This window comes from Ursus americanus, chromosome 18 (genome assembly GCF_024610735.1).
Source record: "Ursus americanus isolate L20-20 chromosome 18, mUrsAme1.1.p, whole genome shotgun sequence".
Taxonomy (NCBI): Eukaryota; Metazoa; Chordata; class Mammalia; order Carnivora; family Ursidae; genus Ursus; species Ursus americanus.
This window is the reverse complement of record NC_142144.1, coordinates 4,611,162-4,637,253: the sequence shown is the minus strand read 5'-3', so window position 1 is coordinate 4,637,253 and position 26,092 is coordinate 4,611,162. Positions and strand designations below refer to the sequence as shown.

General features: G+C 44.7%; 1 protein-coding gene across 4 annotated transcripts in view; it reads right to left on the bottom strand.

Moving 5' to 3' along the window:
* Positions 1-26,092, bottom strand: part of MED27 (mediator complex subunit 27) — a 228,265-nt gene that overhangs the window by 84,150 nt on the left and 118,023 nt on the right. For all 4 annotated transcript variants that reach the window (XM_045771168.2, XM_045771169.2, XM_045771167.2 and 1 more), the window contains exon 4: positions 11,537-11,630. In XM_045771168.2, the coding sequence (XP_045627124.1) occupies positions 11,537-11,630 (94 nt within the window). The remainder of the gene's footprint in view (positions 1-11,536; positions 11,631-26,092) is intronic.

Genomic DNA, 26,092 nt, shown 5'->3' with positions numbered 1-26,092 from the left:
CCAGCAGAATGTGCCGTGATACTTTTTAAATTTCTGCCAGTCTGGTAGTGAGAAATGGTACCTAAGAGCAGTTCTAATTTGCATTTCTCTACTGATGGGTAAGGGTGAACATCTTTTCCTGTGTAAATACCATTTTGATGTCTTTCTGGGGGGGGCGTGAATTGTCTGCCCCCTCCCCATTTTCTACCCTATTTTTGGTCTTTTCCCCTTTAAGATCTAAAAAATGATCTTAGGGATGTTAGCTCTGTATCTGTGATATAGGTTGCAAATATGTCCTCCCAGACTGCCAGCTGTCTTGACTTTACTATGATGTTTTTCGCCACCTAAAAGCTTTTTCCTTTCTATGATTGAGGCTCTACTGATTCGAGATGCTGCCCTTATCTTATGCTCAAGTGTCATATGTACTTGAGTCTACCTCCTGCCTATTTTATTCTACCAGCCTGAGTGTCTACGGGTAAGCCAATACCACACAGTTTTAATTAGAGAAGCTTTAGAGTATGTTCAATGCCCCAAAGACAAGTTCTTTTTTGGTGTCGTCCTATCCTCTCCTCCATATGAACTTCAATATCAACTGAAAAAAAATCTTTTAATGATCGCATTGAATTCATTCACATTTACTGATACATACGGTCTCAACTTGGTTACATAATTATATACTTATCACGTGCACTCTCTTTGCAATGCTTCCTTCTCTGAGCGATGCTATTTTTTTGCTGGCTCGCTCAGTGATTGATTGATGGACGATATTCAGGAAGGCGTGTATTTTTGTTCTCATGCTTACCCTTGTACCTACACGTCTGAATGCCCGTAGACGCCCATTTTTCTTAGATAGCATCTCGTTTATCTATTTTTAATGGTGTCCTTCCACACTTATCTATCACACACACAAAGAGTCTTGCACCAACAACCGAACACATCGCATGCTCACTGTCGGTCCCCAGGCTCAGGCTCTGCACTCGCCCCTGGGCGGATGTAGCCCATCCTCTGGTAGATTCCACAGGACGGGCTGACAGGCAGAGAATTCTTGTACGTTTAAAATGGTTTTTCTGGGCCTTGCTACTTGAAAGACACACATATCCTTGGTTCGCACTTTCTTTGAAAATGCTGCTGCATCACTGCTTTGCCTTATGTATTGTTTTTGAGACGTCTGGTGCCAGTCTAATTCTTCTGCCTTGTAAGTTATTGCATTTTTTTTTTCTCTCTTAGAAGCTTTGAGGATTTTTTTCTCTATCTTTGAAGTCTGCTAGCATTATTAGAACGTATCTTAGATTTGATTGTTGCTGGTCAATTTTCCCAAGCATCTGGCGAGCCTTTACAATGTGCAGATTCAGCCCTTCTTTAACTTAGAAATTTTTCTTACAGTCTTACATGTTGAGACCATTTGTTCCATTCTTTCGTTTTTCTTCTCCACAGACTCTGATTATACACATGTTGTTTCTTCTCTGCCTGTGTCTCACTTCAACCACTTACCCTCTGACCCGTTCTGCTTCTTTGTTCTTAGTGTCATTCTCCGGGTTGTTTCCCGTCTTTCCTCAATGTTCTCTATTAAACTTCATGTGAACATGTTCCTCCTCAAACATCTTGAAACTCAGTCTTCATTTCTGCGACAGTTTTATCATTTTCTTCCAAGTTTTCCAGAGTATACGGCATCCTTTTCATTTCATTTCTGTTCTCAATTTCTGATTCAGGACTTTTTAAAAAGTCTTTTTCCCCAAATGCTTGAGGATATTAAAACCAGTTCGGAGTGCCATATTAGACTATTTTCTTCTGCTTTGGGGGTGCAGCCTGCCTTCAGTGGAGGTATTTATTTGTTCAACATTTCATTATGAAATATCTCAGAAGCTGGAAGAATTGTACAGTGAACGTCCATATTCCCATGAGCTAGATTCTGTAACCATCATTTCTCTCTACTTGCTTTATCACAGATTCATCCATATATCCATCTATCTATTCATTTATCTATCAACCCATTTTATTTTTTTGATGCATTTGAAAGTTGCAGTCATTAGTACACTTCATCCCTAAACACTTAGGCAAGCACATCCTTAAGTAGAGTTTAACATTTATTTAAAATTTGAGGTAAAATTTGTCTATAATGAAGTGTATCTATCTTTAGCGTACCATTCTCTGAATTCTGAAAAGTGCATACAGCCATATAAATCACATCTCTATGAAGATACAGAACATTTGCCCCACCGTAGAGTGTTCCTTCATGCCCTTCCCAGTCGATGTCTGACCCATCCCTCCCAGGGGAATGCTGTTCTGCTCCTATCCACCTTAGTTTTGGCCTGTTCTAGAACTTCATGCAATGCAACTACACAGTATGTCCTCTTCTGTGAGGCATTTTCCCCTCAGCAAAGCTTAACAGTGAGTATGCAAGTGATACAGCCCACTAGGATTTGTTTGCATTTTTTTTTTTTAAATCACGGATAGTTTGGAGCGTGGGCACTCCTGGTCATCTAGTTGAGCATACTGTGTGGTTTCTGTAGTTGTATTTGTTTTGTTTTTCTGCATTGTTTGGAGAATTTGTGGACAGACTTGCATCTAGACGGCCACAAACGGTGTTCCTGATCGAGAATATGTTCAGACACAAAGGAAGAGAAATTGCTTAATAACTACCCAGATTAAAAAACGATGACGATTTGCCACACCTGCTTCATCTATCCCTCCCCTTCTTCTGCTGCAGTATTTTAAAGCACACCTCGTATATCATGTCTTGTCAGCTATACAAACTCCGGTATCCACCTCCGGCACACAGACCTTTTGTTTCCTGACTATGAGGTCATTACCACACCTAACAAAATCACCCCAAATTCCTTGGTGTCAGCTGAAATGCACACCATGGGCAGACCACTTGGACTGCTGAAGAAAATCTCCTCTTACCGTTGGTTTGTTGAGTCGGGATCCACACAAGGGCCACACTTCGCACACTGCTGTTGAGCCTTTGCAGCACTCCATCCTCCCTGTTTTTCCCCCGTCACTGACTGTTGAAGAAACAGGGCTAACTGTCCTGTAGAATGTCCCCCATCCCTTTGCCTTGTACTTTTTGAATTGTTTTTCTAAACCTCAAAGTTTTCTATCACTAACAAATTTCCAATCACATCACTGCCACTGCAACAAACATTTCTGGAACCACCTTTCTGAAATTTAGTTTGATATACTGCTTTGAATATGCTTAATAGTTGAATATACTTCTCCCTGAAGTACCAGTTCTCAAATATTTTGGTCTTGGGACCTCTCTATGCTCTTGAAAATTACTGAGGACCCCAAGGAGCTTCTGTTTCTGTGGGATCCAGCCACCAACATTTACCATATTAAAAATAAAACAGAAATGTTTGAAGACTATTGGAGCCAATCAATAGGTGTGTCAGTGTGATGACATCATCTTACGTGATAACGGTTCTGAAAAACTCTACCGTTAATGTATGAGTAAACAAGAGCAAGAAAGGAGAGCTATGTCTTGGTATTGCCATAACAATAGTTGTGACTTTGTAGACTTCCTGAAAGGGTCTCTATGACCCCTTGTTGCCAAACCATAATTGAGAGCTGTTGCCACTAAGAATGGATCTGATCTTTGGAAACAAATGTCTTTTGGAACCAGGTTTGGTAAAGCAATTTTGATGTGTCCAAAATGCAGAACTATAAAAACGGATTTTTAAAAAAATTTTTAATTTAAATTTAATTTAGTTAACATATAGTGTATTATTAGTTTCAGAAGTAGAACTTAGTGATTCATCAGTCTTATACAACATCCAGGACTCATAACATCAAGTGCCCTCCTTAATGCCCATCACCCAATTACCCCTTCCCCCCACCCACTTCTCCTCCAGCAACCCTCGGCTTCTTTCCTAGAGTTAAGAGTCTCTTACGGTTTGCCTTCCGCTCTGTTTTTATCTTATTTTATTTTTCCCTCCCTTCCCCTATGTTCATCTGTTTTGTTTCTTAAGTTCCACATATGAGTGAAATCATATGGTATCTGTCTTTCTCTGACTGGCTTATTTCGCTTAGCATAATACCCTCTAGTTCTGTCTATGACGTTGCAAATGGTAAGATTTCATTCTTTCTGATGGCTGAGTAATATTCCATTGTATATATATACCACATCTTCTTTATCCATTCATCTGTCGATGGACATCTGGGCTCTTTCCAGAGTTCGGCTACTGTGGACACTGCTGCTATGAACGTTGGGGTGTATGTGTGCCTTCGAATCACTATGTTTACATCCTTTGGATAAATACCTAGTAGTGCAATTGCTGGGTTGTAGGGTAGCTCTATCTGTAACTTTTTGAGGAACCTCCATACTGTTTTCCACAGTGGCTGCACCAGCTTGCATTCCCACCAGCAGTGTAAGAGGGTTCCCCTTTCTCCAGATCCTCGCTAACACCTGTTGTTTCCTGACTTGTTCGTTTTAGCCATTTTGATCGGTGTGAGGTGGTATCTCACCGTGGTTTTGATTTGTATTTCCCTGATGCCGAACATTTTTTCATGTGTCTCTTAGCCATTTGTATGTCTTCTTTGGGAAAATGTCTGTTCATGTCTTCTGCTCATTTCTTGACTGGATTTTTTAATAAATCTCACAAAACAGCATTAAAAAAAAAAAAGCATTTAACAAAGAATTCCAATAATGTTCTGTGCTGTGACAAAAATGCTAACACATGGGTGGAGTTTCCTAAAGTGACTGCTGTGGCGTCACAGAACGTCAGCAGCGGACGGCCTTCAGAAATCTCTGAAGGTCAACCAAAGTCACCATCTGAATCTTTCTATGTTTGGGAAAGACAAGTTTTGCTGCTTTGGAATTGCTGGTGGGTGTAAATGAGTGCAGCCATCTAGGAAAACCCTCTGGCGTTTTCATGGGCAGTCACATGTCCGCATGCCCTAACACAGGCTTTCTCTATTTTGGCACTTCGATTTTGGGCTGGACGGCCCTCTCAGGTGGGGGACTGTCCTATTCACTGTAAGATGGTTAGTAGCGGGTCTGGGCTCTACCCCCTGCACACCAGGAGCACCCCTTCCCCCGAGCTGTGACAAGTAAAAATGTTTCTAGACTTTGTCAAATGTCCCTGGGGAGGCAAAAATCACCCCAGCTGAGAACCACTGCCCTAAACCGAGCACTCTGCTCCTAGGAGTAGCTCCGGGAAAAACCTGAGCCCAGGGTCCCAAGGATATGAACAAGAATGTTCAGAGCAGACTGTTCATAATAAAAACCAAAACCAGAAACAAATCAACAACCACTGATAGAAAGAAGGGTAACTAAATTAGCATATATTCATATAATGGAATATTTCATACTAGCAAAATAAGCTATAGCTAAGCCAACTATTTGAATGATATCAAGGAAAAGTGTTGAGTGAAATAATTAAGTCCCTGAAGACAACATTTGATATCTTTTAAAAATAATTAAGTACAACAGGCAAAATTAAAGAATACATTATTTAAGAATGCATATATACGTGTTAAAGCTTCCCTTGTAACAGGGCAGGGAAGAGAACAACACGAGAAGGGAGGGCTGACAGCTCCCTACAGGGCAGAGGCAGGGGACGGGAGGGGCTGCTCATGGAGTACACAGGTTACAGATAAATTATAGCTCTGGGGCTGGGTGGTAGGTTCACAAATGCTCACTGTATTATTAAAGAAATTCGAAAGGGCCATGCCTGGATCAATGATGACAAGTGTGTCATGAATCAAGGATCATGATCAATTCAATTCTACACGTAAGGTTAAAATAAAATTTAAAAAACCCCAGCCCTCCATACCGTCTGTGAGTCTAGTCCACCGCGGTGTGGCTCCGCAGTCTCATTCCTCCCCTGGCTCCTGGCACTCTGGCCATCCTCGCCTCGATTTTATCTGAACACATCCACTGTCATCCCCTAAGGTCTTTTGCACCTGTGCCGCCCCTCCTGGACCCAGCTCAGCCCCTCGGCCCACTTCCTGCAGGTGTCTACTCACAGGGGGCTTCCCTGATCCCCCAGCCCACTCCCATGGCACCTCTGTCTCTCTCCAGCCCCTGTCCTGCTTCCTTCCCCCTTGGCCTTATCACCAGCTGCTGGTATCCCGTCCATTTCCCATTGCACAACACAGGCTCCACGAGTGCAGGACCTCAGCCAATGCTGAGCGGCACCCACGACCATGCTCTTCTCTCCTGGTGCTCAGAATATTTACTAAGGAAGTGAACGAATGCTTTAGGAACCTAGCTCATAAAACAGTCTGATGCCAGAGCTGGGACTTATCAAGCAGGCACGCCTTCACTGGAACTCCAAGGGTACAATGGGTTGAATACTGGTTCTCAAAACGTGCCACACAGATGACCCGAGGCTTCGGTAGGGCACCTGTGAGATGCGGCTCTTGGGCTCCACCGTGGAGCCACAGAATCAGAATTTCTGTGCGGTCTGCCAGCGGTGTGCATTTTCCACAAACTAGACTGGCGACTCTTGGGTCTACTAAAGTTCGAGAACTATGGAACCCACTGGAGAAATCGAAGCCCAGAATAGCTAAGCGGTTTAGCTGTTCAACAGTCTTCCCTACTGCGAGAGCTTCTGATAGAGCAAAATGAGATAATGTGTCTGAACAGTTTAAAAAAGATGTGTCATTCAAAAGCAAGGCATGAATATGTTAAAGAGATTAAAGGTTAGTTAAAATGTATATTTAGAAAGATTGATAAATGAGTTTTCTCTCTTACAAATCATATAACATAAAGATTAATTTATAAAATATCAAGGTATATTTCAAATATTATGGTTGAGGCTTCATCTTTTTCTTCTTTTCTACGTTCGTATACCTAGTGGATCAGTAAAAAATTGTAGACTAATGTTTTAAATGCCAAAAGAAGCCAGCTGCTTGTTCTAGTCTCGACTCAGTTAAGCTCTTACAATATTTTGACTGTTTGAAGAAAATTAATAATGGGATGTTAGGTGGTAGATTAACTGAAACTAAATATCAACATAGCTAGATTTATTTTTGGATGGCTGAGCTCATCCCTTCAAAGAACGGAAACAGGATTTATCATATCATGAGTTATTAACTTACACAACACCAAACAGCCCCCTCCACCCCGCAACAGAGCAGAGAGCCAGCCACAGTGTATTTAAAGATTATGTAAGAGGCTGAAAGTTTATACTTCCCATCAGCTAGGACTTGGTGTTTACAGGATACAGCCGATTACCTAAGGCTCACAAAGACGCCAGAAGAAGTTAAGGCGGTAACTGTTCTGACAGTTCTGGAATCAAACTAGTACCAATGCTGACTGCCTCTCCCCTGAGCAGCAGGTCCCCACTGCAGCCAAGATGGACAAACTGATACCTATGGAAGAGAAAGATGCTTTTATCTGTCATCCATGTATCTATGCAGCAAACACTTCCTGGGCACTTACGGGTCCTCCCTTCCCTCCTCTAGCCTCCACCGCCCACACATGCACTATCTGGGGGTCCACACATGTGAAAGGGATACATGTATGTGCTTCAAGTCAAATGCAGTGTCCAGGCCGGAAGCTGGCCGCTCCTGATGGTTCTGATGGGCTCTGAAGGCCTGATGATTCCAGCCACCAAAGAAAGGCTGGTTTTGCTTTCGATGAGTCAAACTGACCCTAGTCCCCTAGAGAAGGACCAAATCTACACCCTCCCTTCTCCCCTTCTACACTGTGAAGAAACCTGATGTTAGACCATGGCTCCCGACTATAGATCTTAGTACATTGAGGCACTCTGCTGCTTCTTGGCAGTAACTGCTTGGTGAAGGGGAAATCAGAACAGATCACCACACCTGCCTTTTGTTCACAGAATGCTCTGGAGTTCAATGACTTTACGTCGTTTTACTACGCATGTGCACAAAGAACCCCCCTGCTGGGGGGGGGGGCAGTACTCATACGCCAAACTGGAAGAGGTCTATAACAAGTCAGCGGAACGTGCTGATCGGAGAAGACAGGTCACTTTAATGGAGCCATTTCTGGGGCCCCTCGTAGGCCAGTGTGGGCACCATGCCATTGCATTTCATACTCAAGTGGCCCTGAGGAAAAAGCGGTCTGCGCCACTCCGCTCCCAGCACTCCTCCTCCTCCTCCCGACGGGGGCCTGCACTGGCTCCAGAGCTTGGGCTAAACACCTACCTGCCCTCTGGTGCAAGGGCAAGAATGCTCAGGTCCCCATTATTCAGGAAGCACAACTGGAAACAACGCAAACACATACAGAGGAAGAATAAAGTGCACACAGTCACAGAACGGACTATTACCTAACAGGGAAGATGGTCCAACGACCAGATTCAACCCAGCATGCACACACCTCAGGAACCACACACACCAGAGAGAGAGAACGAAAGAGAAAGCAAGAGAAGAAAGAATACACACAATATGACACTACTTTTATAAAGTTCAGAATTCAACAGAACTAGTTTGTATACTAGTTAGGAAGGCACGCCCAGCTGGTGAAATGCATTTAAGAAAGGAAGAGAGGAGGAGCGTTGTCAGGAGGGTGGCGACTCTGGGCGGAGAGGCACACATTGGTTATGTTTTGCTTCTTAAATTGAGTGGGGAGCTCCTGGGGTTATTGTTATGCTTTATAATTGACACATACGTTACACCTGTTCGTTTGTATGTATCAAATTACATAATAAAACTTGAAGAAGAAATTACCAGCTCCGTGCCCGGCAGTCCAAATCTTACTTGTTGCCACCATGAGCTATAACCGATGGGAGGAGGAAAGCACCCCGAAGACTTGCAGCAGGTCGACAAGCCGACGTCTACTTTCCCATGCAGACTGCTGCTTTCCCAGCCCTGCCCCTCTTTTGCAGGGGATCGCCTCCTCCACTCCATGGAGTGCTTTTTCCATGGGGACACCAAGGCATGACTTCCTTCCCATCACAGAGGAACAAGTTTAGGTGAGCCTGGTGGGAGTGTTTCGCCCAGGTTGTAGGAACACGGGCATGGGATAGAAGGCAGTGGATGCCGAGTTATTTGGACACCAAGGGACTGTCATCCTGCTCTGGACACCCCTGGAGCTGCCCTGGTTTTTGTCGCTCCCGGCAGATCAACTCTACCTTCCGGTCTGTGAGCATCCGGCATCATTAGAAAGCAAAACAAAGACAAAAACCGTCCTGCTTAAGTTAATCAGAGCAGGTTTCTGTTGACTGCATTCAAGGAAGCCTGGCTGACGCAGGAGGAAATGTCATTTTATTAGAAAGCACAGGTGTAGTCTGCACCCTGGCCAAGGCAGGTGAAAGGAGACGTCAGCAGAGACTGCTCATGTGTGTCCCGCTTCAGCCTTAACGGTATGTCCTGGTCAGTCTCGCTCACCTCCCAAAGCTTTCCAGAACACACTCTACTCCAGATGTCGACAATCCATTCCAGACTCAACTCCAGAAGACAACACCTCCAACTCTAGCTTGCACCTCCTGCAGGGGTGCCCTCACTGCCTACGGTGCAGACCCCGAACATTCTCCACCGAAGTCACGGGCAGCAGCTGCCGGGCAAGGACAGGAGGGGGGCTGCTGGTCCTGCTCCTCTGCCAGGTGAGAAGCCCCTTCAGCCTCAGAGAAGGTGTCTGTGTGGCAGCAGCAAATGGGCCAGAGGTCTACAACTTCATAAAATGCCACCTTGTGAAAGTAAAAGCCAAATCAAGCAGTTCCGTTAGAAGTATGATTATCCTCCCAGCAGTCGGACTCTGAATCCGATCTCCCACTGCTACTCCCATAAACACGCTTCACCTCACGTGAATTCCTGTGTCACCGAAGGAAGCTAACAACTAGCTGGCCAGATGCACACAGTGCTCTGAATTAGCCATGCACGGGGGTAAAAATGCACACAGAAAACGGGGTTTTCCCCTGAATCGAGCCACTAAACTCCCTCATCGGTTTGTTAAAACAGCAGCCCCACGGGAAAGCAGACGGGGCCGACAGGTCACTGTGAAATAAAAGCCCGCTTTCTCAGGTGGAAGTAACTCTAATATCTTAGACCTGTTTCCCTATGATCCTGTTCCCTCTGCTCGTTCCCTTCAACACCAAATCCCTACCTCCATCACGAAATGGAAGCTCAATGACCCAGAAATAATTTGAACAAACCTATTGCACTGAGGATGCTCTCATTTTTATCTTCATTAACTCCTTTGGTCCCTGTCAAGTACGCTGAAAGCAGGATTTATGTTTTAGCTGCTGGGTCTGGAGGATCTTAAAATTTAGACAATTTGTACATTTAACTGAGGCAGAAGATATTGCATGTTTTATAGACAGATACAAATTGTTTTCTTTTTCTATTAAAAGAACACTGTATTACCTCATTCACTGTATTTTTTAACTGAAAGAATTTCAAGTAGCGTGATACCCAAATGTTCACTAATTTTTTTCTCCCAAAAGAAATAACACCCATTTAATAAGCCCACATCTCTTCCTTTCTTAAGAGAAATCCACACGCACATACACAGTAAGGCTGGTCTCCTCAGGTGAACGGCTGGAGTGAATCGGGGCTTATCCTGGGTGACTAGCTTTTTATAAGACTCTGCAAAAGTAAAACGCTAAAGTACGGGCAGTTCACAAGACGCCCCAAAGTAGTAGCAACTGATGAGACACAAAAAAACACTCAGTCCTGAGGCTCACCTCCCTGACGCCCATGAAAAACCACCACTCTTGATTCGACTAATTCTGCTTTTTGTAAAATGTGGCGGCTCCTGAAAATCTGTGTTCAGAGCAGAGTTCTGCAAGCGCACGTCGCCACGCCGAACGCTACAGCAGCCTCACATCCCTGAGGCCTCCGTGCCTTTCTAGTGACTGATAAAATGGAGCATTTCTATGCCACTGGATTTCCCAATCACACCTGTCTTTGGTGAATTCTTGCCAATGCAAACATCAGTGGTACGGTCGTGAGGCCAACCTGCTCAGAGCAACTCAAAATCAGAAACAACAAAATTGAAAATCATCCGTGATAAGGTCTTAAGAACACTTTCTTCAAATACATAATGGATTTCCCAAAGAAACTGGTTTGGTTTTATTTTTTATTTTTTGGATTTTATTTATTTATTTGAGAGAGAGAGAGAGAGAGAGAGAGGGCACTTGAGTGAGCAGGGGAGGGGCAGAGGGAGAGAGAGAATCTCAAGCAGACTCTGCACTGATCATGGAGCCTGACACGGGGCTCGATCTCACGACCCATGAGATCATGACCTGAGCCAAAAATCAAGAGTCTGAAGCTCAACCAACTGAACCACCCAGGCGCCCTGAACCTGATTCTAAGATGGTGCCTTTCTTAGCAGGATCCAAGAGTTGGGCATTTCTTTGAGACAATCTAAAAGAGTCACCAACACATCCTGAACTAACAGGTGGAATGCTCTGACGGTGTATTTCCTCGCTGGGTCATTCTTACATGGGCTCTGCAATTTCATTCAAAAGCCAAGTTGCAATGTGCAGAATTTTGAAACTACAGGAAACCAGTGAAGAGAAATATGCTATTCACCATTAAACTGGGATTTAGTCTCCATTCTCTAGACCTTACGACACAGAGCCAGAGACTTAATCTTGAGGCTAGTCTTCCCTCACATGGCCCTACAGACCCGTCAAGCAGAACTTACCAGAAGCATTGCTGATGTGCCATTGGGCCTGGATAAGTGGATGGACATTTCAGGAAACATCCTGTCAATGCGGCTGATCACATCATCAACATATCTAAGTGGAAAAAGAAACGCACATGTATGAACTGGAACCTTGGTCAAGGAAACACAAATCTACAGTATGTGAAAGACGTCTCTCTTCAGCTGTTTATCAGTGCAAAACAGCCAAGAAGGCAAACGGGATTTGTAAGTCTTTTTACAAAAAATACGACTCCCTTGTTCCTCCTTTTGCCTTTCAGGGCCAACCAGTGTTTAGTGCGTTCTACTGGTATTTACTTCCATATTTCTACATGGTATGTTTTTAATGCCAGTTCTTGCTTTTCATCTCATTTTAAGTTTTTATTTAAATTCTAGTTAGTTAACGTACAGTGTAATAGCGCTTTCAGGTGTACAATATAGCGATTCAACAAATCTGTACAACATCCACTGCTCCTCACAAGAGCATTCCTGAATCCCCACCCCCCCACCCCCTCCCCGGTGACCAGGAGTGTGTTCTCTATAGTAAACAGTCTGTTTTTGGGTTTGTTCCCCCTTCTCTTTTTCCCCCCTTTGCTCATTTGTTTTATTTCTTAAATTCCACGTGTAAGTGAAATCGTATGGTATTTGTCTTTCCCTGGCCTATTTCACTTGGTATAATACTCTATATCTCCATCATGCAGTTGCAAATGGCAAGATTTCATTCTTGTTTAAGCTGAATAATATTCCATTGTGTGTGTGTGTGTGTGTATGTGTGTGTGGTGTGTGTGTGTTTTCCTTTATCCATTCTTTATCTGTTCATCAACTGATGGACACTTGGGCTGCTTCCATAATTTGGCTATTGTAAATAACGCTGCTATAAACACTGGGGTGCATATATCCCTTTGAATAAGTATCTTTGTATTTTGGGTAAATATCTAGTAGTGAGATTGCTGGATTATAGGATAGTTCTATTTTTAACTTTCTGAGGAACCTCCATACTGTTCTCCAAAGTGGCTGCACCAGTTTACATTCCCAACAGTGCAAGAGGGTTCCCCTTTCTCTGCATCCTTGTCAAAACCTGTTGTTTTTTGTGTTACTGATTTTGGCCATTCTGACAGGTGTGAGGTGATATCTCATTGTAGTTTTTACTTCTATTTCCCTGATGATCAGTGATGTTGAGCACCTTTTTATATGTCTGTTGGCCATCTGTACGTCTTCTTTGGAAAAGTGTCTATTCGTGTCTTCTGCCCATTTTTAAATTGGATTATTCCTTTTCTGGGTGTTAAGTTCTATAAGTTCTTTATATATTTTGGTTACTCAGCCTTTATTGGATATGTCATTTGCAAATATCTTCTCCCATTCCATAGGTTGCCTTTTAGTTTTGTTGACTGTTTCTTTTGACTGTGCGGAAACTTTTTATTTTGATGTAGACCCAGGAGTTTATTTTCGTTTTGGTCTGCCTTGCTTCAGGAGACGGATCTAGTAAAAATCTGCTATGGCTGATGTCAGAGAAATTATTGCTTATGCTTTCTTCGAGGACTTTTATGGTTTCAGGTCTCCCATTTAGGTCTTTAATACATTCTGAACTTTGTGTATGGTGAAGGAGAATGGTCCAGTTTCATTCTTTTGCATGTTGCTGTCCAGTTTTCCCAACACCATTTGTTGAAGGGACAGTCTTTTCTCCTCATTGGATATTCTTTCCTGCTTTGTTAGATTAATTGACCATAATTGTGGGTTCATTTCTGAATTTTCTCTTCTGTTTCATTGATCTTCATGTTTTATTTTTGTGTCAGTACCATACTGTTCCGATTACTGTGGCTTTGGAATAGAACTTGAAGTCTGGAACTGTGATGCTTCCAGCTGTGCTCTTCTTTTTCAAGAATGCTTTGGCTCTTTGGGGTCTTTTGTGGTTCCATACACATTTTAGAATTTTTTGTTCTAGTTCCATGAAAAATGCTGTTGGTATTTTGATAGGGATTGCACTAAATGTGGAGATTGCCTTGGGTAGTAAAGACATTTTAACAATATTTGTTATTCTAATCCATGAACATGGAATGTCTTTCCATTTCTCGGTGTCATCTTCAGGTTCTTTCATCAGTATTTTATAGTTTTCAGAGTACAGGCTTTCACCTCTTTGGCTAGGTTTATTCCTAGGTATCTTACTGTTTATGGTGCAATTGTAAATGGGACTGATTCCTTCATCTCTCCTCCGTTACTGGTATATTGAAATGCAACAGGTTTCTGTACGTTGATTTTTGGATCCTGCGACTTTACTGAATTCGTGTATCGGTTCTAGCAGTTTTTTTGGTGGAGTCTTTCAGGTTTTCTATATATAGTATCGTGTCATCTGCAAATAGTGAAAGTTGTACTTCTTCCTTGCTCATTTGGGTGCCTTTTCTTTTTGTTGTCTTACTGCTGTGGCTAGGATGCTTTCACTGTAAGCATGACCTAGTGACCTTCTTCTATAGGAGATCAGAATTTAGCTGTCACCATCCTGGCACTGGACTCTAATCCAGAGGCTCCTCCCCCTGCCCTTCTGGTCTAGGGACGGTAGCAGCTTCCTGCTGCTCCTCTCTGGCAGCCTCACTGTCTCCCGTTTGGCTTCTCACCTCAATCATCTACATAACCAATGCCCTGGATTAAATTCTCTCAGTTTTAAATACTCGAATTCCTGTTTTCCTGGTTAGACTCTAATGCAAGTTATATCATAATTTTTGCTTAAATCAGTATTTGGTGTGTACATTCTAAAATCTCTGCATACATATTAAAAAAAATTTTTTTTTTTTTTTGAGAGAGAAGGAGAGAGAGAGAACGAATCCTGAGCAGGCTCCATGCCCAGCATGAAGCTGAATCCATGGCTTGATTGCATGACCCTGAGATCATGACCCGAGCCAAAATCAAGAGTTGGACACTCAAGTGACTAAGCACCCAAGCGCCCCAAATCTCTGCATCTATTTTAAGTAGCTGAGCCACAAAGGGGTTCATGAGTACATACATTTATTTGTCTAGCTCTCTGTTTTGCCTTTTCCCTTGGTTAGTGTTCTGTGTGCCTACTGCAGTGCTATCCCTGAACTCTACACCCGAGAGTTCTGAAACTCTCCCGCACTAGTCAGACATACCAGGCAATCTGTCAGGTCCGTTTTTTCCTGGACACATTCCTCCGAAAGAGAGTCTTCTCTTTTTCTGGCCCAAATGGAACTTAACTTTCTTAAGGTTTAATAAGCACTGACATTAAGTACTTAGCATGGTGTCTGGCACATAGTAAGGACTGGAAAATTACAAATACTCTCACTGGGACATCGTGGGTCTGCTCTGCAGAAATGCGCTCTCTTAGCGCGATGAACTCTCCCACCAGTGGAGGCTCGCTATGACGATGCCAACCCACAGCACCAACGGAGCTGGGTCTGGCTCACATCCTTCGAGAATAAAATCATACCAGCACTTGTGCTCACCACCAATCACACTGGGGATGTATAATACAATAGCTAAGATGCAAAACTATCTATTAAGGGTTTTGTATTGGATTTCGTATCCATTGGATATGATAAATTAAATTACATATCCATTAAATCAGGGACATATAAAAGCTATGCTCTCTTGGGAGGAGAGGGAGATTAACGCTCCACTCACAACATGAAGATTTTAGTTCAAAACCTGGGACTCACAAGAGATAGCAGACAACATAATGCCATTTGTTAAAAAGTGAACACCAATGTGTCAGTTATGAAGGTCAGGGAGTAATCACACTGATGAACCTATCAGGTTTTCCTCAGAGAATGTCCTGGACAGTTTCAGACTTGGAGCTGAAGGGAGGGAAAACCACAGGAGGCCCAGTGGTAAGGAAACAAGGACAGTAAGCAGACTGAAGCAGTGGTGTCTGAGAAGAGGGGTTGTGGAAGGCCACTTGCTCCTGGGAAAGGGGGCTGACAGGAGACCGACATCTTTCAAGTGTGTGTGCGGTTTTTAGGAACTCAGTACCAAACAGTTCTCTCCCACCTCTAGAAAGGACCGTAAGATAAAGACAAGGCCTTAAAAAGTGAACTAGCTCGGAAAGAATGAGAGGTATTTCTTAAAAGCAAAGCCCCATGCTTTTGATTTATTTTTAAGGTTTTATTTTTTTAAGTAATCTCTACACCCAACGTGGGGCTCAAACCCATAACCGCAAGATCAAGAGTCGCACGCTGCACCGAGCCAGCCAAGTGCCCCCCCATTCTGTTGATTTTTTAAGATTTTATTTATTTATTTATGAGAGAGAGAGTGCATGTGCATGAACTGGGGGGGGGGGAAGCAGAGGGAGAGGGACAAGTAGGCTCCGCAGTCAGCACAGACCCCAACTCGGGGCTCAGTCCCACGACGCCAAGATCACGACCTGAGCCAAAATCAAGAGTCAGACGCTTAACTGACTGAGCCAGCCAGGCACCCCCTCCCATTCTGCTGATTTTTAAAATGGCTGAGGAAACAACCTTTCCTCGATGATAAGGAACAGACCAAGACATGGCGTGTCATCTCGCACAGTCCCCTTCTAGATTCACAGCTTCATGATACAACCTTGGCTTTAGGCGTAAATGCTACAAACTGGTAAAAAGATGAAGGAAGGAGGAAGCGAAATCATGTTGCATCACTGCCTGATGTTTTTTGAAATGCTGGAAGACACATGGCAAACTTCACGTCAAAAGTTTACACCAAGTCACTGGAAACATTTCGGCATTTACATACTTCTTTTCTAAATCTCTGTGTATGGTTGAAACCCAATTACTTCAGACTCAGCAGGAAGCAAAAATCCACTGTCCTGTGTGATTGGAGGTCACTGCTAAGTATATGCTAATGAAGAGGGGGCGGGCAATGTCTTCGGAACCAATCCTCAATCAATAACCATCATAGCTCTGGACAGGAGAATGCAAATGAATATGCAGGACTTCAGTACAGAGGTAACATCATAATTTGCTCTCTCTCGTACCTTTCACCTTGAAGGTTTCAAAACGCTTTCTGGAAAATCTGTCTCTTTAGTGGGCTAGGGAAACACGGGAATAATGAGTAGGTTACGCGATAATTCCAGAAACCAAGCTCAGGCCGTGGATTTCTAGGATTCCATGCCAAATACCCGACTTTGCTTGCTTTTTAGTGAGGGCCAAAGTTCTAAACGGGAAGACAATAAATGTCCCCTGCCATTTGTGGATTCCTTTATGAGATCTGTCAGCACAGGACAGTGGAGAGGTCTAGGGTGGCACTTTGGTTTCCTCCCCCATCAGTGATCTCAGATGAAGCTCAGCAAACTCAATCCAAAGATTTCATGAAGCAAAAATAAATCTCAAGGAGACTGTTTTTCATTCATACGCTTACCATAAAGGAGATGCAACTTTTCTTTTTACAGGTGACATTACGTATTTGCCAAAAAGAGAAAGAGAGAAAGTCAGCTGCGTTTTTAACTGAGGAAAACAATGTCTAAATCCTAGAAGCAAAAATCAAAACATTTCATTTTCAGATACACCCAACCTTTAAAACGCAAATCCACCACTAGTAACTTGACAGAAGTAAGGAAAGCTAGGAACGTCAAATTAAGAAGCAGGAGACAGAAATGACACTTTCTTTTTGCCGTGGGGGTGGGGGCAGGGGAGGTGGTCTTCGCTGTACTACCGCCCTGGCAGCACTTAGAGGGATGCTTCTTCCCGAGCCCGCGAGCTCGCCAGCGTCTGCACAGAGCTCGGCAACGTGTCGCGTCCCACTTTGAGTGCAGGGCTGAGGACAGGTAGAACAGCGTGCTCTCCGCCTACACGTCCACCATATGCTCCACTCCGTTCTGTGGCAGGATCGAATTCCTTTAAATTTTACCTTTGGAATATAGGCAAACAAGCAGTAACACAGCAGTGGTGACTAGTTTACACTTGAGCAGACGCGGCGCGGAAAGACATTAATTTAGTGCCAAATTGAGCAGTGAGTCACAATTTGCACATATCTGTCAACCTGTTAACAGGGTAATAACTTGGAAAGATTGCTGTTCCTATTTACATTACAGAGGACTTTCGAAACGGAGAGCTGCTTGAAGCTCTCCTCCCGAAGCACCCGGCCGATGAGCTGGCTTATGGTCCAAGAATCGGACAAGAAACACAAACTCCTAGAAATCACAGGTTCAGATCAAGGTGTGATTCAGAACTTCAATATTTTCAGGCAGAAAGTTAACTCTAAGCAATTAGAGAATCCAATCTCCCTGTTCTGCTCCCCAGTTCCAGTCAGACTCTTGATGGTTTCCCCTCCAATTTTTCCTAGTGCGATCCAACCAATTCTTCTCGAGGTTTGCAAAGGCTTCCTTCAGACTAAGCTTCCATCTCAACGACTTCAACATCTTGGCAGCATCAGAAATGATGACGCCATTCTCAGATTTCTAACATTACTTTTGAAGCCCAATAAGCCTTGTTCTTCCTGACTGTCTTCAAGTAGCTTGGCCTGTTCCTTTCAACATCCTTAATCAGAGAATTAAAAAACACCAAGCACTCAGAGGTCCTCTTATCAGAGGACCGTCAATCTAGGAACGAGCAGCATCTCCAAAAGGTGGCTCCCCCTACCACATCTCACCAGGCAGCCCCTGGACTGCCGGACCGCCACCCCAGCATCTCTACCCAATTACCCCACTGCAGCCTCGTGGAATACACACAAAAACACTGCCTACAAAACCTAAAGGCTTTCTACAAACATAAAAGACCATCAGGTTTTCCAATTTCTTTTATCAGCGTCTTTTAATCTTCCTGGGTCACAACCCTCTAAGAAGGTACTGAAAACTAAAATGCACGTCTGCATATCATTTCACATACAGCTGTCTGCAGTTCACAGGCCCCTTAAAGTCCATTCCTGAACCCCAATTCAGAGCAACTGCTCTAGACCTGTTTTGGAATGGAGGTATCTGGTTTTCTTCTTTGTTCTTTTCCTAATGGTAAGTTTTATTTTTCAACAAAGCTGCCTTCATGCGAGAATGCGTTCGTACTTGCTGCAGCCTGGAAGTGAACACACAGGGGTACGATGACTCGAACAGTCCTTGTAATCCTAAAATCATGCTTCCGTGATGGGAGTCCATGGTTAGTTTCTCTTTGTTTGCTTGTGATGAAACACCTGCCTCTCACTGTTACTTAGTCTTTCCAACAAAGTCAAGGACCTGCTTCTGTGACCTTAGAGGTCACCTGAGAGTGAGTAACCGTTTCTACCCTCCAAAGCCGCATCACCCATGCTTTCTAGAAGCTCCTTGCTTGTATCAAGAAAGAGGCCCCTGGGGCGCCTGGGTGGCACAGTGGTTAAGCGTCTGCCTTTGGCTCAGGGCGTGATACTGGCGTTATGGGATTGAGCCCCACATCAGGCTCCTCCGCTATGAGCCTGCTTCTTCCTCTCCCACTCCCCCTGCTGTGTTCCCTCTCTCGCTGGCTGTCTCTATCTCTGTTAAATAAATAAATAAAATCTTTAAATAAAAAAGAAAGAAAGAAAGAAAAGAAAGAAAGAAGCCCCTGCTTTCTACATCACTGCTTAAGACACAGCTCGGTGGCAAGCTTAAGTCTCGGGTCCTGAGGGGGCCGAGGAGGCGCCTACTGCCCAGCCTCAGCTGGCCTCCTTCTTCCACGACCCCGAGCAGGCTTGCGCTACCCTTGCACGCTGTGCACACTCTGCATTCTCTGCCTGGAAGGGTCTTCCCACAACTCCTTCCACTCCCATGCCCAGGTCAGTCCAGCTCATGCTTCAAAGTCTTTGGTTTCCAGCTTAAATGACACTTTCTCTGGGAGCCTTCCTGGACCCCCGCCCTCAGCCCCCATCAGTCGGTGTACCCTACCTCACTTCCTGTGGCACTTTTAATTTCTCTTTGTAGCTCCCAACCCAGTTTAATTAAGCAATTTTTCTAGTAATTATTTGCTTAGTGTCTGTCTCCCTGAAAGGCTCCTCTGCGGGCCGGCACAGCTGCTTTGTTCAATGCTGAATCCCAGCACCTTGCCGTGGTGCCTGGTACCCACCGATGCTCCTTAAATATCTGCTGAATGAGTACACAGGACATTAAAAGTAAGCTATGGAGACTGGGCAGGTAGGAAACAACTCAAATGCAAAGTTCTCTGCCACGGACGAAGGTCGGAGGTGCCGGAGAGGGCATTACATTGGCCACCAAAAGGCACAAACAACAGCAACCGGACAGCTGCACGGACAGACCTAAAAGAAAGCAGGGGAGATTCTTCAACGTCTTACAGCTTTACATGCAGCTACAAATCCCTGCATCTGTTTTAATAGAAGCTCAATGCCTCTTAGAACCAAGAGCCTTCTAAAGAAGTGCGCTGTTACTGACGTGCCGGTTTTAAAACGTTGCTTTTAATGAACTTAATTCTGCAAAAACATTAGTCCAGAGATGTGTGCTACCAAATTAGGATTACAATACCAAAACGATAACAAAACAGAATGTGGAAGACATTTCTAAAGATATCAGTTTTGCAAAACGTTAATTTTCTACTCTACACAGTAAAATATATTGCAAACTATTTGTTATCAAAAGCCTTAAAATAATTTGCTGGACAGATGGCTTGGTTCTCTAAAGTCTGACCCCTCCTCAAAAGAAAAAAAAAAAAAAAAAAAAACCAACCTAACCAACAAACCTGGACTCCAGCCAGTGATCCCGTGTTAGTGAGATGTTTAGCAGCTCAAACCAGATTTAAACAGCATCTACCCCACACAGTGTGTAGCACACATGCTGTTCATTTTCTCCACCCGTACAAAATCTGCAAGTTAGGAGTGTGTATATTAATAAACCACCTTTTCGGGGAGCGGGTAATGCCCAGCAGCTATCAAAAAGAGAATCATTTGTAAGCTCTGAAAATGATTCAAGATTTTCCTCCCCACCTGTCCAGAATGATGAGTCCAACAGGACTTCCAGTGGGTGCGAACAGAAGGGGGTTTGTTTAATTACTCCACGGGAACGAGACTGCCTGAGACTCAGCAATCGGTCTCAATGTCTGCTCAAGAAAGAAGACGGGAAACCTAGGTCCAGCTTCTCAGATTTGTAAGATATTTGTATCAAGTGTGTGAGAGCCTTCCGGTCATTCTCTCAACTGTACGTGAAAAGGCAAGACTAGATGTGCCACAGACGGGCACAGAGCATTTGCTTCTGTTTCTGCTCCATCGTTTACCACACTCCTTCGCTCTCCCTGCCCACGATACTAGTTGTGCTATTATTCTCCTCTAAGGAAAGACACTCAGAACTTCACAATCTCTTTATGGAAACTCAACACCTAAGCAGAGAGGGCTGTCAAGGTTAGGAAGCGCTGCTTCCCCGGAGTGAAACGGTGGCCAGGTCAGAGAAGTGGAAGGGAGCTTCTCCTGTTCTCTCCTTCGTAGTTTATGAACTTTCAACTACGTGAATACGTTACAGGAACAAATGGAGGGGAACCACCAAACAAAAGCTACGCTACATTTCCTCAAGCTGAAATCAATGCACAAAGACCCGTCACATACAGAAACAGAGAAACGAACCTGCCTGCCTTCCTTCTTCCCAGGTGGGGGCCATGCAGCCTAGTAAATTCATAGGTGTGTATGAACTAGAACACAAGGCAAATACCATCTAAACCAGAATTCTTCCATATGATTGAGCAGGATTTAGAGAGGTCATGCATTGTAAACTACCCCTAATAGATCTATTAATACATATTTACTGAGTGCCCATAGTGCTTGACAATGACTGTGTTCAGGGAATGCTAGCAAATACTCAGGACAGAAAACAGTGGAATGAACTGCCCACAGAAGGCTTTCTGTGAGCGCTGGATGGCTGGAGGGATGGCTCTAGCCTGTGCTTTCTGCTGGAGAGTCAGGATGAGCGGGAAAGCAGGTACTGCTTTCCAGTTTTCAAAGCACTTCTGCATTCCTTATCTCATTTGATCACTCACCAACTCTGAGAAGTAAGAAGGGCAAGTCCAAAACTCCCATTTTATAAATGACAGAAAAAAGAAGGTTAAGTGACTTGCCCAAGGGAGCAGCACAGCCGAGCGGCAGAGCTGAGCCCGGAACCTACGTCTGACTCCCCACTTCAGGGCTTTCTTGCACACCACAGTGCTTTCGTTAGGTCTCTTAGGATTCTGTAGAAAAAGCAGATTTCATTTTTGTCATTCCCCAGACTTTTACATAACAATGGGGAAATTTTAGGAGCATATTAACGAAATGAAATCAATTTATGATTTCCTTTCTTTCCAGTCATTCAGGAAATACTCATTCAGTGCCTAAGTGAGCCAGGGACACAGTACTGAGTCGGGTGGACTCCGTCCTCGTGGGGCTTACACTTCACTTGCCGACAAGCCATTTTCCTTCAAGGCCACAGGCTGATCTCCAGAAAAACAGGACAACGAAGTCAAACTTCCTTCCATTCTCCTGTTGGGTCTTTGACACGGAAACTCTCCATTAATGTGTGAAATTGTCAGGTAACAGAAAGGGGCAAAATACTTGGGCATTTTATATTAATAACTAAGTATTTATTCAGATATCTGTGGGCCCCAGTGTTTCTCCTAAAACATTTAAACAATGGATTAAGTTTAGGAAAGAATTATGATTTCACTCAACACCCACCTCCGCTACAAGCCCTTACATGTTACAGAGAGAGGGGAAAAAAAAAACCCAAACAAGGAAAAACTCGTATTGAGCTTTCCAGCAACACCAATGAGCAGTAGTTACTACGTCATCATCTCCGGTCAGATCTGGTGACATGACACTCGGAGCTCAGACGGGCAGTGAGGCATGTGTGAACAACTCACACCGTGAGAAAGCACCCCCGGGCCTCTGACTTTCAACCAGGGAGCGGGTCAGGACAGACGATGCACGCTGGAAAGCTCTACCCCTTCCCAAATTCCCATAGCATTCCTGCCCAGCCCCGGTTACAGCTGACGCTGGGTTTACTAAGTGCAGACTGGCCTGTTCAGATCTGGCACTTCTTGGTAATGCTTTCACGTGGTGACCGTGTTCCACTAATTCAGAATTTGCTGCACATGAGCGGAACAAGAGTTTGTTCCTACCTGACTTTTAGTGTCCCTGAAAACAGACATGGTAGATTTCATGACGAGAAATGCCAAAGATAATGCAAACCATCCCTGAACACATAACTTGTTCCAACCATAACAATACATTAAGAAATGCAGGAAAACACAAAACTCCCCCCCCCCCGGCCTCCACCGTTCCTGGGACAAATATGTTTGTATGACACAGTTTTATTTTCACTCATCAGGCCATCACTCCTTGAGGAGAGAGTCTGAGGCCCACTCGTCTCCAGTCCCTGCAATGCTTTTGCACTGAATACACATTTCATAAGCATTCCGTGGACGGGACTGGGTTGAGCAGACTGGATCAAGGCTAAATAAAAAATTAAGAGTCAGGGGCGCCTGGGTGGCACAGCGGTTAAGCATCTGCCTTCAGCTCAGAGCGTGATCCCGGCGTTATGGGATCGAGCCCCACATCAGGCTCCTCCGCTAGGAGCCTGCTTCTTCCTCTCCCACTCCCCCTGCTTGTGTTCCCTCTCTCGCTGGCTGTCTCTATCTCTGTCGAATAAATAAATAAAATCTTTAAAAAAAAAAAATTAAGAGCCAGCAGAACCGTGTTTTGTAATTGTTCCTTTTATAAAAAGTAAAAAATTCTAAACCAGAAAATACCACCCACCAGTCTGTAGACACAGTGAGGTTGTTTCTGCTCCTCGTTCTGCCGGCAGCTGGGTTAGAAGGCAGACTTGATGACGACAAATGGAAAGTAATGGAACCCGAGGCAGATCTTCCTGGGTAGGGTCTCTCGATGGGCACTCAGGGGGCTTTCCCACACATGGTTGCCTGGAGCACTCGCTGCCTGACATCCCTAATCTGACCCCCCCGTTTCTCTGCTGGCCCAAACCTTCAGCAGAAGACCCCCAATGAATGACGACTCAGCACTGTCACTCATGGTGGCCTTCATAGTACATTCCACAGTCTCTTCCACACGCGTGGGACACTGACTATTTAACATTTACCTTTCGCAGCTGACGGAAAACTCCATGGAGGGGAGGCACAATCCGTCTCCTTCCTTGCCGCCAGCCCCTGGCACACTGTCCGGTGCCAGCGAGGTCTCCACGGATACCTGCTTGCGCGGAGACTCCTCGCAAGTGTCTGCAGCAGAGCAGAGCCTGAGGCCGGGGCTTAGGAATCCCACGGACCCCAATGCTCTCCATCTCACTCTGCCCTCATCTCAAGTTACTTTAGCCTCTCCAAGGTTCGGTTTCCTCCTCTGTAACATAAAGATAAAAGGGCTACCTTCTCCATGTGGTCACTGTGGGAATTAAGAGAACGGAGCACATACAGCACTTGGCAGAAAATAAGCAGTTAGCAACATCAGCTGCTCCTTTTGTATGTACAAATACTGCCTTTTTCTTAAGAAACTTTTGCTTGAGTCTGAAGGAATAAAAGCCCCAGCAAGTCAACTACAGATACAGACTGAAAACTGCTTGAAGAATAAGCATTAAAGGTAGGGAATGTTCTTTCTGGTGTCCTGCTCATTTTTAAACACATGACTGCATTGTAGTTAGTAAGGAGAATTCTTTTCGTTATTTTCGAAGGAAGACATACAGGAGAAAGGGAAAACTGTTGCTGATCCAGGAACAGGGCTTAGTATGGAAGTGGGATGGAGTGCCTAGATCCGGCTTCGAGAATGGGATTGAGACTGGATACCTTTCCTGCCCCTCCATGTCACCTCTCCCCCTTCCTCCACTCTGCGCTGTGCGCCAGGAGGCTGACTTACACACCGGCTCCATCAACAAGCTTTCTAACCTCTGGCTTCCAGTTGGGTTCTGGGTAATGGGAGGCACTAGCTGGAGATTCAGAGGACAGACGCCTGAAGGCTCGGGTCGTGGAGGGCGCCTGTGACAACTCAGGACCGACGAATACCAAAGACCCCAACCTATGGCAATGAAGATCTGGTTTACCCCCCATCTAGCACAGGTATGAGCAGCAGAGGGTACTGAGGACTTGGACTGGGGGTGGCACAAGTCGGCTAGGACTACTCACTTCGATTTTGCTTCCAGCTGCAGGCAGGCGGTGATAGCTATGTTTTGTGTTCCCTGTTTCTCCAACCCCCCCGCCCTCCTACCTTACATAAAGAGCATGGGGTGGGAGTAAGACCAAAGAAACACGCTCCCTACCAGACCAGCCCTCTCTTCCACAGTGTTCCCTGCTCCGGCCGGCTGAGCCATGTGGACCTCCACGACGGCTCCTTTCCCGCTGGCTTCTGGATGGGTTTGGTGGAACAGAGGCACTGGCAGGTGATGTGGAAGGTAGAAGGTGGGGGCGGTGAGGGTAGACACTCTGCCAGCTCCGTCACCAGGAACAGGTAGCATCCCTCATTACAGCTCTAACTCAGGCTTCCCGGGGGATGGCACTACTCCCTGCGTCCCCCTGACACGGCCTGTACCTTCAGTACCTGCCCCTTCGGTGACAGTCTTCTGTAAAGTCTCCTCAAACTGCAAATAGTCCCCTCGCTAGAGTCTCCTCCCAGGACAGAAGACTCTTCTCAAGGAAAACGTATGACATTAACACCAGCCCTGCAATTTACCCACTACAATAAGAAATACAGTAAACTGAAAAATAGTCAAATTAATTGAGGGTAATGGTGATATGAAAAGTCTAAACTGGTAACAAAATAAAACTTGACAGAGCCTCTGCTTCCTACTTAATTCAACATCATTCATTTAACAAGTATTTCCTGGAGTGTTTTAACTGCGGCTATGGGTAAATTTGAAATGCAAGGCATTCAGACAAAATAAAGGAATCACGATGAGAGGATTTCCCCCATGAGAAACGGCAATCCCAGTCTCATCTTCTGCTCCTCCCCTTGTTCCCTCTTTCTTCATAAAGGGACCAGTGCCTCTGAGCCGCAGGCAGAGAGTATCCCTTCTTGGACCAGGGTAAGTTTCCTTGGGATAGGGTGCCACGGTGACAACTCGTCAGTGGAGCTCAGAGGAGCAGTGGTGGTGTGGGTGAGCAGGAGGTCAGACTGATTCACCTTATTTCTCCTCTGATTTGCAGCGTAGAAGAGTTTGTGTGGGATTTGAAGACAGCCACGAGATTTCTCTGTTCAGGGAAGTAGAAGTGTTGTGCTTGTACTTTGGGGATGCCCCCATGCACCTGTAGAGGGCGCCTCCGAGAGCTTATTCAGGGCCTGCAAGCATCACCTCCTGCTCACCCACACCACCACTGCTCCTCTGAGCTCCACTGACGAGTTGTCACCGTGGCACCCTATCCCAAGGAAACTTTCCTCTGCCCAGGGAGGGGGATAAACTTTACGGGAATAAAGCCCATCATATATAAACAAGGAAGGTCATAAGAATGATTTAAAAAATAAAGAAAAGAACAAAAGCCCAGAAGGGTGACTTCATCCAGAAGATACAACAAATCCTAAATGTGTGTGCTCCTAAAAAGAGTCAGCGACAGGCCTTTCTTAGTGTTACTAGAACAAGCAGATAAAAAATCGGTAAGACAGAACACTTGAACAATGCTCTCAACTAACTTGACCTGAATGACATATATATCCTACATCCCCAAACAGTAG